Here is a 15,071-nt window from a genome sequence, read left to right as displayed (position 1 = left end):
TAGACACACACACACACATATTCATAGTTACCATTTTGACTGGATTATCTATTAGCATGCAGAGAACTGACCCCATTATGATACTGAGTTTCCCATCCCATAAACACAACAAATCATGCAACATATTTAAGTCTTTTTCACTTTTCAGTCAACTGTAATGATTTTCAACACAAAGGTCGTGCACATTTTGCTGAAATTTCTAAGTAGCTCAAGGGTATGTTAAAGCTACAAATGACAATCTTTTGAAATTATACAGATTTTTATATATTGATCTTATATTTAGCAATCTTGTTGAATTTTCTTACTTGTTGTGGAAAGTCAGCTGTACACTGTTTTGTGTTTTCTGCACAGGCAGTCATAACATGTGCAAATAATTTCAGTTTTGTTTCTTCTCTCTAATTCTTTTATCTTTGTTTGTCTTGTTTTATTCCACTAACTTAAGACCTCAGTTAAAGCTGACTAGAAATAGCATACTTGCCTTTTTCCTAAGTAGAAGTGACATCTTTACAACATTCCTAACTTCAAAAAGAATGCTTCAGCATTTCACCATTAAGTAAAGAATGCTACTGTATCCTTATCAGTTTAAGGAAGTTTCCCTCTGTTTCGAACCTGCTAAGAGTTCTTATCATAAATTATACTGAATTTTATGAAATGGTCTTTTTTCTACATCTACTGATATTTTTCTCTTTGATCTTTTAATTTACACAAATATCTTAGTCTATTATTAACATTTTCTAATGTTAATCCATTTTTATATTCCGAAAATAAAGCCAATTTGCTCATTATCAATATTACTTTATACCACCCTGGATACTGCCTACTAATTTTTATATCGGTTTTATGTGACTGTATTTTAAATTAAATTAGCCTATAATTCTCCTTTCTTCTTGCTTTTGTCTAGTTTCCCTATGAGGATTACATTCCACTCATAACGTGAGTTGTGGAGCATTCCTCCCTTTTCTATAACCTGGAAAAGTCTGCTGAATATTAGCATTATATACCACTTAAATGATTAACAGAAATTTCCTGATGATGAGCTTAAGTTCTTTTGTGGTGGATTTGAGTTCTGCTGTTGTTGCTGTTATTATTGTTGCTACTGTTGTTTGGTAGGAAAGGTTTTGGTTTGTTTTATGAATATAGTTGTTAAAACCAATTAACTTTCTTTTATTGGTTAAAGTTATTCAAGATTTTTTCTCGAGACAAATTTGGCAAGTTATATTTTCTAGGAATTTGTTTTGTCTAATTCCAAATAAAACACTGTTCATGGAACTGTCCTGTAATCTTTTTAATGTCTGCTGTTCCCCATTTCATTCTAGAACTGTATATTGATACCATATCTCCCTTTTTCTGATTCAATTTGCCAAGGGTTTGCCTATTTAATACACTTTTCAAATTACCAACTTTGGGTTCTATGACACGCCACTGTGTGTTCCTTTTCTCTGATTTCTGTTCTTCACTGTTTTCTTCCTTGTATACTTTGTATATTCTGATGATGCTTTTATAACTTCTTGAATTGGACACTTAGCTATAAAGTTAGATTAAACACTTTAAGTTGCATCCCATAAGTATTAATACATATCATTTTAATTATCATTCATAAATATTTTTTAATTGCCACTATAATTTATTCTTTTGACAGATTAATTGATTATTACAAGTTTCCAATCCTCAATATTCTTACAAACTGTTGGGCTATCTGATTTATAATCACTGGGAAATATGTTAAAAAGGCCCACCAAATTGTGAGTTTCTTTCTCCTTATAATTCTTTCCATTTATACTTTATATATTTTGAGGTTATGCACATACAAGTTTAGATATCTTCCTGAGAACTAAACTTTTTATCATTGTATAAATCCCTTCTTTATCCAGTAAAGACTATTACATCTAATATTAACACAAGCTACTTCAGTTTTCTTTTGGTTAGTATGTGCCTGGCATGTCTTTTTCCATCCTTTCACTTTCAACCTTTTTGTGGCAGTATTTTTTTTTTTTTTTAAAGATTTTTTTTTTTTTTTTTCCTTTTTCTCCCCAAAGCCCCCCCGGTACATAGTTGTGTATTCTTCGTTGTGGGTTCTTCTAGTTGTGGCATGTGGGACGCTGCCTCAGCGTGGTCTGATGAGCAGTGCCATGTCCACGCCCAGGATTCGAACCAACGAAACACTGGGCCGCCTGCAGCGGAGCGCGCGAACTTAACCACTCGGCCACGGGGCCAGCCCCAACCTTTTTGTGGCAGTATTTTTGATGTTATATCTTATTAACAATGACCAGTTGCATTGTTTTCAATCCAATATGACAATCTGTCTTAACTAGTAAATTTGGGCCACTTACATTTATTATAATTCTTCCTTTTATTGTAATCCTTAAAACTTTAACATGAATGCTTCATTTAAACTTCAAAAGTAATCAACAGCTCTATACTCCTGATCACCAGCAGAATCATATCACTTGTTAACTCTATTAAGCCATTCACTCTTATGTGTTATTTGTATGCAGTTAGGACCATTTTGTTAACACCTGCTTAATCACTGTAATTTTGTTACTGTTTTTGTTTTATATCTCAGTTCTTATGTAGAGCATTTCTTTGTTCACCCCTATTTCTTGTATCTCAGTACTTTTAAATTCAATTTCTATCATTCTAAAATACATAGTAGTTCTTTCAGGAAGGATGTACTGACAAGTAAATATTTAACATCTTAATTTCATTCAAACTGGATATGCAACTCTCTCTCTAGATATAAATATATGCAGTTATTTTACCTTAGCACTTTGGAAATACAGTTCCATTATCTTCTGGCATCTATCCTTGCTACTGAGAAGTCAGCAATCTGTTTAACCTTTATTTCTTGGTAAGAGCTATACTTTTTCCCTCTAGGTGCTTTATAGATTATTTCTGTTTTGGTATTCTACAATTTCTCCAGAATGTGCCTGGACTAGGATTTATTTTTATTTATTCTGCTCCTGACACTTTTGCTACCTAGTCCATAAATTCATGCTTTTTGTCAATTCTGGAATGTTTTAAGCCAAGTTTTAGTTAAATATGATCTCTTCTCCACTTTCTACTTGGTGTTCTGAAATCACTATTAAACATCTTGGAGTTTTTCATTCTATCTTTCACGTTTTAGTACCTTTTATGTTTTTTTAATCTCACTGTGTCTGTTTACTTTGCTCAGATCTATCTCACAGTTCTCTAAATACTCTTTATAACCCAGTAAAAATTTTAATTTCAAAGACCATTTTTCATTTCTACTTTTTTCCTAACCTTCTCTGCCTTTCACACATCTAGTTATCATGTTTTTAACTCTTCATATATTGTCTTTAATCCTTAAAAGTATTTACTTTATTATTTTTATCTAATAAATACATTACCTGAATTTTTAGGTCTAATCTAGCTATTTGTAGTGTCTAACTTTCAGCACTGATGCACTATTTTCTTTAAGAATTTGGAAATTTTGGATTATGAGGTCATTTGATTGGAGCATTATTTTTGTGAATGCAGTGTAGCTGTAAACTTAGATTATATCTTGCCAGAAAGGTCTTAAGCTTACACAGATCTTTATACTGGTGATTCTTGTGCCCCTCTCTTTAACCTAGACTCCTTGTGAATCACAGAACCATATTTCCAACTGCTTCCAGGAGAGTTAGTCATTTTCAAAGAAAACACACAAACATAAATAAACACACCTTGATTAACATCACCCAGGCAAGAAACACTGTCATCAACATATTGTCTCCAAATTAGCAGAGTCCTCCCTTTTAATTTCACCCACACACACACCACTAACACTGTCCTCTACTTAAGACCCTAATTGGTTGCAGCACCTCCCAGTATATAAAGTTATGTAATAGCATCTAAGTAGCTATTAACTCACTCTTCTAAAAATACCCTATACAAAACTGAGTTATTACAAATGAACTAAATCTATTATTTCTTTTTATTTAATTAGTGACTAATAAGCATGTTTTATTAAACACTAAACACAATTAATATCTATTAATATTAATTAATGAAAAAGACTCTCCAAAACTAAAGTTAAAGCAGGATACTGTATTTAGAACATAAGCACAAATTCTGGACCTTAACATTAACAGGCTTTAGGCATATTTCAATGTATACTGCTACTTACTTTATGGGCAGGTACTAGATTTACCAAAACTGTATCCAAAAGCTCCTGAGATACTGTATCACCTTCACAAATAATAGAACTCATGAGATCTACCATGTGCATATGAACTTTTTGATTGTGGCCATTGCTGAAATTCAAAATAGATATTTTATTTAAAGTATAGCTGAAATGTACAGGATTTAATCATAACATGGTACTGAAAAACATTATATCTTATAAGCAATGATACCAAAATATTAATTAAATCAAATCCTATATGTTCATTAAAAGCTTCTTTCTCTCTCAAATCTTAAGTAGTATCCAAAATGTGAATTACATTTCCTGGGTTACTGTTCCCTAATGTGAACCAGTTTCACAATTAAAAGTAATTAAATCAAATGCAACTTTAGTTTCTGTTAAATAGAGAAAATCAAATTGCTTTACTGAAGCTAATTCTAATAGATAATGTTAAAGAATACATAAAAAATTCAACTATTCACGTGAATTAAGGAGTAATAGGCAATTTAAATAAAAGGTAAAAATAATATAATCCAAAAAATATTTTTACATTGGCTATAGATTGCCTTATACCATTCTTGTATTATTCCTTAAAATACAAAATTGATTAAGTTCTATTCATTTTTAAAACATCTATAAAAATAACGTTAAGGAGTTAAGTTACAACTCTCAGCCTTCCAAACAAACACGGCTTATGTGGATTTATCCGTAAGTTAAAAATTCCTTATATTTAAAAAAACCTATATTCCTAGTAAAATAAACTTACTTTATAACTGAAAATAATGTTCTGTATAATTGGGTAAAAATTTCATTGCTATCTTCCAACTCGAAGCATATGTTGTATGACTTGACCCAAGCAATGTTCTGAAAATAAGAGGTAAAAAAGGTGAAAGGTACACACTTTAATTAGTCAAAACATACAAGCACAAAAACCAGTTTAAAATGTCATCTCAAGATATGCTTACCTCAAGTAAATAAAAATACCTATTGAATTGTGGGCTCTTTGTATCCTCTAGCCCCTTCAATTGCCTTGTTATAAACATAAATATATCCTTTAAAAGAGAAAGACAAATTATTGTTTACAATACGAATGCTAAATAAGAGTATCACTAAATGTCTAAAGCTAATTCAACATTCAAGCATTTCTATCATGATAAATTGTAAAGAACCAGGAATTTGGCTGGAACTTTTTTAAAGTACATCATCATATGAAAACACCAAATATCTTATTACCCTTCACAGGAAAACAGTAAATCATTTACCATGATCTTAAAGTAGAGAAAGAAAAACTTCACCTTACAGCAAGTTAAAAAAAGAGACCTGAAAACTGAGTAAATTAAAATTTATGCTATTCTTAGAATAAAAAAGGTTCCAATGACTAAAGAGCTGATCAGGTTTGATGGAACAGTACTACATATGGTAATTACATAGCAAGAACAGAGTTTAGAAAACTTAAAATTCCAAATTAAAATCACCAAGTGAAAGACAATAGATCACAGAAGCTTAGAAATTTTAAAAAGACCCTTAGAAGCTAATTATCAAAGCTCCTCTTAATCTATCTAAATAACTTACTTTCGATTTTTTTACTACATCCCCCTTTGCACCTGGATAGAGATACATGTCACTTCAAGTCAAATTTTGGTGGAGATCACGTTTTTAAAAAGTTTGAAAAAGGTTAAAATTATAAAAGCTAATTCTGCAAAGGAAGCATGCTAACCAAGCAATAAAAATAAAAAAACAGTGTTTCCCTTCTAAGTATAAAACAAGAACAAGCATATTTTTTAAAAGGAAAAAATGCAATATGCAGATGACTGAGTAGCTTTTCAAGAAAAATACTATCAGAAGTACATCCTTCAAAAATGGTTACTTTGATAGGAATACTGTATAAAATATGTCCCCCATGAATGAACTCTTTCTGATTTGACTAAGAGAAAACTAACTGCCATATTGACTCTACCTGGAGATGGAAAGACAAGAGTCACTCATTTATAACCTCTGGAATAATCACTGACCTAAATATAAAGCCAGGTGTATAAAAGGGTTTTCTGATGACACGATAAACCAACAATGAAAAGGTGAGGATCAAAGTGTCACAATTTTCTATTATTACTACTGTAGACAAAGAAAAATACAAACTTGATACTAATCAAAATAGAATGAAAACTATTCCATGGATATTTTAAAAATACACTCAAAATGAATAACTCTTAAGTACTACCACAATAAAAGAAAAAAAGAAGCATTTAAAATAAGAACAAAAAAACTGACCAGAAAAAATAAGACACCAAATTTTCAGCTATGGGATAATCCAAAAAGACTCTAATCTCAGGTCTTCAATATTCTTCTCATAAACTGTCCCATTATAAATAGAAGAGATCTGTAGCTATTCTTTTGAGAAGACTTTTCATTACCCCAAAGCCTTGATAGGTCATGAATTATGCAAATTGAGAAATCCACAACAGATAGAAGAAATTGTATAGCAGCACTCTTAAAAGTTAGACTTCCCTCTTCATGAGAATGCCAACAAGATACCTAGTGAGGAAGAGCCACAGCTCACAGTCAACCAAATACAATCACTCCTTAAACCAATTAAGTACCTCCAAATTAAATGTTCACAAGTTCAAATCAAGATATACACCTGGGTACGTAACTCCACAGACCAACTCACGTTATCTACTTTAAGTCTCTGACCGTTCTCAAATCTTACAATTCAGTTCCACTTTTAAATGACAAATATTGCCCCCTTCCTCCCCCATCCGAAGATTCTTTTACCAATGAAAATATAAAACAAGCACACCCAAACCAGTTTGGGTATTCCATAGTGGAAGTTTGGCAGACTTGATCAAATGAGCAGGTTCCTCACTGCAATTATCAAGAAGTAACTCCATGAGTTCAAGAACCATGTCTGGGTTGTTTTTCACTACTGTAAACTCAGTTTCTGGTACATAATTAAGATCAATATTTGTTAAATGAAATAAACCTAAATTGTGTGCCTTTTTTCACACTGGATATTGATAATTTTCCTATGGACTCATTCTCTAACCCATAGTTTCCACATTTTTTTATTGTTGGTTTTTCTAATTTTCTTCGTAAACTGCCTTATTCAATATCTTTTTGCACAGCTCTAATTATTTCATGCTTTCTACCAGCTGCGTCAATCATGCGATTCCTCTCCTTTTCTCACCTTCTAAAGCTTTTCCATTCATATGGCTTTACTCAGAACCACTGTAACCAAGTACTAAATGTCTTTTCTACCTTTCCATTAAAATTTTTTCCCCTGTATTTTCTTCAAAACAATTCACATCACAGTTTCCATTAAATGAAGTAGGATTCATGTATTATAAATTCAGGTTTATACTAGATACTGTCTTCTAAATAATGAACATGGCCTTCAACAAGGATTTTCAAAAGGGAAAAGGAAGTGTCCCCCAAGTGATATTGAAATAGAGCTAATGATGATATAATATAAAAAGTATAAAATACACTACACTAATTCTTCTTATCCTGAAGATCAGAAATTATTTTACAAAAGTAAGTACTAAATTCGGAGGAATGGGAAGGAAGTAAGTTCTAAAGAAAACAGAAGTTTAACAAGATTGCTGCAGCTAATGTCAAAGAATCCAAAGAAATTATCCAAATATTTTAACTCACATTTTAGTTAGAAAGACAAATGAAAGTTATCAGCCAATCTTGGCAGCTATTTAAATCAGTACTTGCCTTTAGTTTATCAGGGGATGTGTAAGGAGCTTCAGGAGCGTAAATCCTGAAAATATCAGCAAGGCAGCAGGCTACCAGTAAGCGAACATCTTTATCAGGATGCTTGAGGAAAAAATCTGAAGCAAGATGTAAAGCCAGGTTTAAATAAAGCTCCTTTTCTTCTTCGGAGTCCTGGTCCATATCCATGAAAGTCTTCACAACCATCTATTTATAAACAAAATAAATAATAAAATTTTCCATGTAAAAATGCAGTCACTTAAAAGAAAAACATATTAATTGCAAAGGTTAACTTTCAATAAATACACTTTCATTTTTCCCCTGAAAGTGTCTATCTGAGAGAACAAGATCCTTTTAAAACTACAGGGTAAATAACTTTTCTCTGAAAGACTAAGTAAAATACTTTTCATTTACCCATCATACCTGCTAACCAGATATTAAAAGCTTAAAACTAGCCTTACATAGTGCTTCTGGTCTCACTTTTAGAAATGGACTAAGAAGAGTATGACCTTCTTAAAAGTAGCATCCCTTTTTTATAATATGTCTAATCCTTTTATTAGGAGAAAAAGTATATACCTCTAAAGAAAAACATAGGATGACAATTTATTTTTCCATCTGAGCCATAAACCACTCTAGAAACATGGATTTATATATTTAGCTAAAAAAGAATATATAAACAGATTCAAGGGTGACAAAGATGCATCCCTAAATGTTTAAAAGCACCATGAGGTGACAACCATAGCATCTAACAAAATATTTCTTATGCCACAGTAAAAAAGAATATCATACAAATAGTTCATTAGTGGGAATCAATGGCATGTATGGAGTCAGCAGAAGGAAGCTAAAGGAAATGGTTCCTTTCTCAAAAATATTTACATTAAAGAAGTGAAATGGAAACAAGAATGATGAGGAATGAATGGTATGGGTTGAATTCTGTGAAGAGCGTTCTCTAATTTCAGTATTAGTAGTCACAAGGAACTCTCAGTCTGTAATTCAAATGAGACTTAATAAAACTGCTTAACGTGACAGGAACAGAGATTTAAACAACTCTAATGGAAAGGTGACCATCTGGCATCCACTAGGTGGTGCTGCAAATGCTAATCAACAAGCAGGACTGGCCACCAAGTATCAATGTCTATGACTTGGTCTTTGAGACATACTGCAAGAATTTCCACTCCACTGTAGAGCTAGACGTTCGAGAAATAAATTGTCCAATGTCTTACTGAAGTCCCAGATCAGCTGTGGGAAACACTGTTCCTCACAGAGCGGACCCTCGGTTCTATTACACCAGATGCCAGAACCAACGGTAGACTAATCCTTCCAGTCTGGCACTACAGTTAGTTTAAGGGTATGGTGTTCAGCGCCACTCTCCTAACTTTAATTTTATTACTTTTAAGATATATGCTTTGATGACCTAGGTGCATGATGAAAAGAGACGAAGGAAAAAAAGAGCTACATGCAAGGAACTGTTCCTTTCTCCCAAATCTCTTTCTAAAAGAGTGAGAGATTAAGTTTATTTTACATAAAATATTATAGGAAACTCTAGAAATTATATAAACAATGACACTTTACATATTAACATACTGTTGTAATTTATGAAACTTACACCTGTACTTGTACATATCAAAATTACTCTCATCCCACATTATATCCTTTTTATATTTCTCTAAGAAGGTTGCTAAAAATAGTGGGAAGTGTAAATTAGGAAAATAAGGGAAGAAAAAGTATATTAACCAGATTACTTCTGGGCATAAATGTCTACAAAATAACGAAAGCATTCTACAAACACTAAATGTGAACACCGTGGAAATCATTCCATCAAGACAACAGTTTACTCAAGGATCAGATAAGGGGAATTCCTCATTACCATCTACAACGCCAATGGTGTTATAAAACTCCTTAGTAACTCATATATGAGTCCTCTAAATTAAAGAAGATGTCTGAGAAAATAACATCTCTAAAAGACGCTAAATGCTGAACAGCTCATAACTGTAGTCTGTGTGTTTAACATTAGTTTCTTAGCAAACAGGGATGTTTACCTATCATTGCTTGAAATATAAACAAATCTGAGGAAATAAATGTATTTGTTTCTCTAAAAATTCAATAGGTCAAGAGAATGTAAATACATAGGAAATAAATAACATATATAGAAAGGATGTGTAGCTTGATTATTTTTAATGAAAAATACACAAGTTCCCAACTAATATTCACATATTGGTAAATTTAATCCATTCAAAGATGTCTTTTCCTTTGAATAATAAACATCTGATATCTGACATTCTAAAATATATGCATAAAAGTATAATATTAAAACTTTATGTGAAAGTTATAGGTCATTTTCTTCTAATAAAAATAAACCATTCAGCAATAGCTATAAAATGGTACTTTGCTTTAAGGCCCCTGGGCCTTCGATGATTAATTGAGGCAAGTTTTCCAGTCTCGAAATACAGTTAAATAATAATATAAATCAACATAAATGTCTAGGTAGATACAATCTAGAAGAGAAAAAAATGCTCAAAAATAAAGAAGATTTGAACTAACTGGTAAATTGGCTTAACATTCTCTTTGGCCACTCTGCTCCTTTAACTACTTTAATAATCACAGAGACCATCACTGCCCTGAAGGAAAAGGTGAAATATTATTCAAATACATATAAAGAGACCGTAGCCATACAGCGACTGCCTCATCCACGAAAGTTCACCAACAATCTTGATTCCCGGCTGCATGTCAGAGAGAGAGAGAAGCTAAAAGCAAAGCTCTTTAACCCCTCTCAAAATTCAAAATAACTTATGAGAAAATAAAATACAGTCTGAGTGCTTAGTACTTAAAACTTCTTTTCTCAGATTAAAATGACTATTTTAATAAAATAAATGAGATACAAGAAAAAGAAGACAACTTTCTACAGACAAAAATGAGCAAGAGTATTGTGGATTTGTTCTTTATATCCAAGTATAGGAGACCTTAGAACATCTAAGCTTCACCCTTTTTAGTTGCTCTCTCATTAACAATAGCTACAGAAATCCCACACTTCTTTATCTACTCCACTCTCCTTTTCCTGCCACTTTCTGTTTTGATTTGCTTTCTTAAGTTGCCCTCACAAGATGCAGCCCTATGTGATTTCCACAGGTGACCCCCAACCCTAAACAGATGTCCAAAACATGTAACCCAATTTTACTCACCTTTAACCGTCTCACCATCTCCTCTTTAGATATTTTATCTGAGATTTCCTTGACACCAGGAGGATAAGTAATTTTTCCATCATTGGTCCTCGCCTTTGAATGAGCCATGATGGAAATATTTTTACCCCTAAAACAAGAAAGCTATTAGATGCAAACCAAACACAACATTCATAATAAACAAGAAAAATAACCTGCCACCCCCAAATAATTTATAACTACCTCGTAATTTACAGTAAGTTATCTATCTAATCAACGAAAACCACTTTACTGAACACACCGCAAATTTTTTTAAATTTTATTTTTACCCCATTTCCACTAGTGGCAAGCTAGGTTATTTGCACTAACTTTCCAACTACAAACTATAAATGATAGAAAAAAATACCCAAAATAAGCATAATTTTTAAAGCACCACAAATTACTCAGGCCAAAATCTAAGAGAACAAAGGAACCCAGAGAAGTAAAAGGAGCGCTAGAGCATTATATCCATTTATGCCCTGAGGGCACTTGCCAACCCTGACAAATCTAGAGTTCAGTTTTGGTGGTGTTATGGGGCAACGGGACAGAGGTAAATCTGAACCTGTCAAGACAGAATGTCAAATATGAGACCCTCTTGACATTAATGTGGAACACTACCCCATCCCCATCCCCAAAAAGTAACACTTGCAAAAGAGACAGTAAACCAGAAATCATCATGTGCCCATGCCTCCATCACCACCCAAAGCGGATAGCAGAGAAGGCTGCCTTGGTACTAACCAGAGCAAAGTAATAAAAAAAAATATAAAGGAGGAATAAATACCTAGTTAGTTTTGGCCATGGACTTGCACATTTGCTGAGGTTCACATTACCTAAGTAGTCCAGAGAACCTCAACAAATGAACTCATGACCCCTGACTAGTAGCACCCCTAAGCACCTACCATAAGTAAATCCAAGTCTTGCCTACAGGAGGGCACCTTCACTCTATGCCTCAAAGAATCTCCAGTGTGGTGTTTCTAGAACAATGAGCATTATCAAGTCAAAAATAACCAAGCATCAAAGGAAACAAGGCACTGTGAGCAAAAACCAGCAGGAGTACAGTCACTTAACAATAGGAATGTCTTCTGAGAATTAAGTGATTTCGTCATTGTGTGAACACTATAGAGTATACTTACACAAATTTAGATGGTACAACATACTAAACACCTAGGCTATAGGGTAGTAATCTTATGGGACCACCATCGTACACGCAGTCCATCATTGACCAAAACATCATTATGCAGCACGTGACTGTACCAAAGTCCAAGAACAGACCCACAAAGACTTCAGATACTACAATTATCAAACAGATTATAAAACTACTACATTTATAATTTTTAAGAAATAAAAGACAAATAAATATCTATGAGGAATAAAAAACTACAGAGAGTAAACTAGAAGATCTGAACAAAAAAGGAGAACTTCTAAAAATGAAAAAACATAAAAATTGAAAATTAAAAACTCAATGGATGAGTTTATTAGATTAGAAAAAGCTATTAGAATTAGAGAACTAGAAGAGAGGTCAGAAGATATTATCAAAAAATGTAGAACAAAGAAAAATAAAAATGTGATTTACAGATAAAGAACAGAAAGATTTAACTTACAACTCATAGGAGTATTAGAGGGAAGGAAGGAGGCAGAGGCCCCTGTCTGAGGAGAATGTCATAAACTAGCAATCCAGAAATTCAGGAAGCCAAACAGAATTAAATTCAAAATAATAATTCTAGAAAACAAAACCTTAAAGCAGACATATTACCTTAAAAGGAACAGTATTTAAATTAACAGATGACTTCTCAACAACAACATAAGCAAGAAGACAGCAAAATGTCATCCTCCATGTGGAAAAAGAAGATAACTGCAAAGATGAAGTTTATATCCAAGGAATATAATTTTCAAGAACAGGATGAAATAAGGACAAATTAGCCAAACAAAAATTGAAAGCTATAATAAGTTAATATACATAGCACTTAGAACATCACTTAGCACATACCATGCACTTTTATAATATTTGTATATGATACACATGATCAGGTTAAAAGACCAATATTTTTAAATTGCAACATAGAGAGCTTATAAAAAACATTTAAAAATACAGATATGAAATGCTGAAAGTAAAAGAATGGAAAAATATACCATGCAAACACTAAACAAAAGAAAGCACTTATACCAAATATAAATTTTAAAATATAAATAAAAAAGTAGATAGAGCCCCAGGGCCGGCCTAGTAGTGCAGTGGTTAAGTTCACACACTCCACTTCAGCAGCCCAGGTGCAGACCTACGCACTACTTATCAAACCATGCTGTGGCAGGCATCCCACATATAAAGTAGAAGAAGATGGGCACAGATGTTAGCTCAGGGTCAATCTTCCTCAGCAAAAAGAGGAGGATTGGCAGCAGATGTTAGCTCAGGGCTAACCTTCCTCAAAAAAAAAAAAAGAAAGAAAAAGAAAAAAAGTAGCCCCCCGGGACCAAATCCTTGGTATTTACTCAACAGAAACACATACATGTGTCCACCTGTCCACCACAAGAAATACATAAAAATGTTCATAGCAACATCATTCATAGTAGTCAAAACTGAAAATACAAATGCCTACCAACAGAATGAATAGTATTTTGTAATACATTCATACAACAGAATACAATACAGTTGTGAAAGTGAATAATGCCTCACACAATATGGTTTAACATTACAAAGAAAGTTACGTGAAAGCCAGACACAATACACTATATACATAGTAATATGACTACACTTCTATAAAGAGTTCAAAAAAAAAATAGGAAACCTAATGTACAATGTTAAAAGTCAGGATAGTGAATACTTTTGGTGGGAGATATAACTGAAAGAGGGTAAAAGGGATTTCTTGGGTACAGGTAATCTCTTCTTTATCTGGATGCTGGTTACACAACTGTTTTCACTTTACGTAAAGACATAGAGCTAGACGTAATTTTTACACTTTTCTGAATTGTTCAACAACAAAAAAGAAAACCTCTAAATATTTAAAAATTTTAAAGTACTTCCTAATAATCAATGAATCAAAAGAAAACAAGCATAGGATCAACAAAGTCAAAAATCACAGGCCAGGAGCTGGCCCAGTGGTGTAGTGGTTAAGTTCGTGCACTCTACTTCAGTGGCCTGAGGTTTGCGAGTTCAGATTCTGGGCGCAGACCTACACACCACTCATTAAGCTATGCTGACGCAGCATCCCACATACAAAACAGGTGAAGACTGGCACAGATGTTAGCTCAGTGACAATCTTGCTCAAGCAAAAAGAGGAAGATCAGCAACAGATGTTAGCTCAGGGCCAATCTTCCTTACCAAAAAAAGAAAAAAATCACAGGCCAATCTTACAAATTTTTGACACATTTAGATAAAATGGAGAAAACCTGTACCTTACCAAAAATGACTCATGAAGAAAACAATGCTATTAAGAAACTAAATCAATAATCAATAAATATTTCCACAAGGAAAAACATCCAAGTTTAGATGGCTTTACTAGTGAGTTCTACCAAGTAACTAAGGAAGAAATAATTCTGTTACATAAATAGTTCCAAGGACTAGAAAACAAGGGAATCCTTCCCAACTAATTTTACGCAACTAACATAATCATGATACCAAAACCCAAGAAGAAAAATAAAAGGAAAAAAAATCACAGACCAATCTTGCTCATAAACACAGATGCAAAATTCCTAAACAAAATATAAGGAAATCAAATGTAGAAACATAAAAAAGTTGGGTTTATCCTAGGAATGAAAGGTTGAATTCACCACATTAACAAATTAAAAAAGAAAAATCGTGATAATTCCAATGAATGAAGGAAAAATGTTTGACAAAATTCAACATCAATTCATGACTGTAAACAAAAAAGAAAAAAAAAAACAAATTTAACAAACTAAGAATTAGACGAAAGTTTCCTTTGGCTGAATATGTAACAGATGCAGCTGATGTAAATCAATTACAGCCAGCCCTGGTGGTCCAGTGGCTAAGATTCAGCACTTTCACCACCATGGCCCAGGCTCATTTCCTGGTCAGGGAATCACATCAC

At 32.9% G+C, this 15,071-nt stretch overlaps 1 protein-coding gene across 16 annotated transcripts in view; it reads right to left on the bottom strand.

The window, feature by feature from the left end:
• PDS5B (PDS5 cohesin associated factor B) overlaps nt 1-15,071 on the bottom strand; it is a 194,179-nt gene that overhangs the window by 114,995 nt on the left and 64,113 nt on the right. For 10 of the 16 annotated variants that reach the window (XM_023621486.2, XM_023621489.2, XM_023621492.2 and 7 more), the window contains exons 2-6: nt 11,017-11,143; nt 7,841-8,044; nt 5,089-5,175; nt 4,890-4,987; nt 4,127-4,253 (exon numbers count right to left, since the gene is read on the bottom strand). In XM_023621486.2, coding sequence (XP_023477254.1) covers nt 4,127-4,253; nt 4,890-4,987; nt 5,089-5,175; nt 7,841-8,044; nt 11,017-11,124 — 624 coding nt within the window. In that variant the 5' untranslated portion in view covers nt 11,125-11,143. Of the gene's footprint in view, nt 1-4,126; nt 4,254-4,889; nt 4,988-5,088; nt 5,176-7,840; nt 8,045-11,016; nt 11,144-11,930; nt 12,006-15,071 lie in introns of all 16 variants that reach the window. The other 6 variants (XM_023621487.2, XM_070239494.1, XM_070239496.1 and 3 more) reach the window with 1 other exon arrangement.

This window comes from Equus caballus, chromosome 17 (genome assembly GCF_041296265.1).
Source record: "Equus caballus isolate H_3958 breed thoroughbred chromosome 17, TB-T2T, whole genome shotgun sequence".
NCBI classification, from domain to species: domain Eukaryota; kingdom Metazoa; phylum Chordata; class Mammalia; order Perissodactyla; family Equidae; genus Equus; species Equus caballus.
The sequence above is the reverse complement of the archived record's forward strand: the minus strand, read 5'-3'. Positions and strand labels throughout refer to the sequence as shown.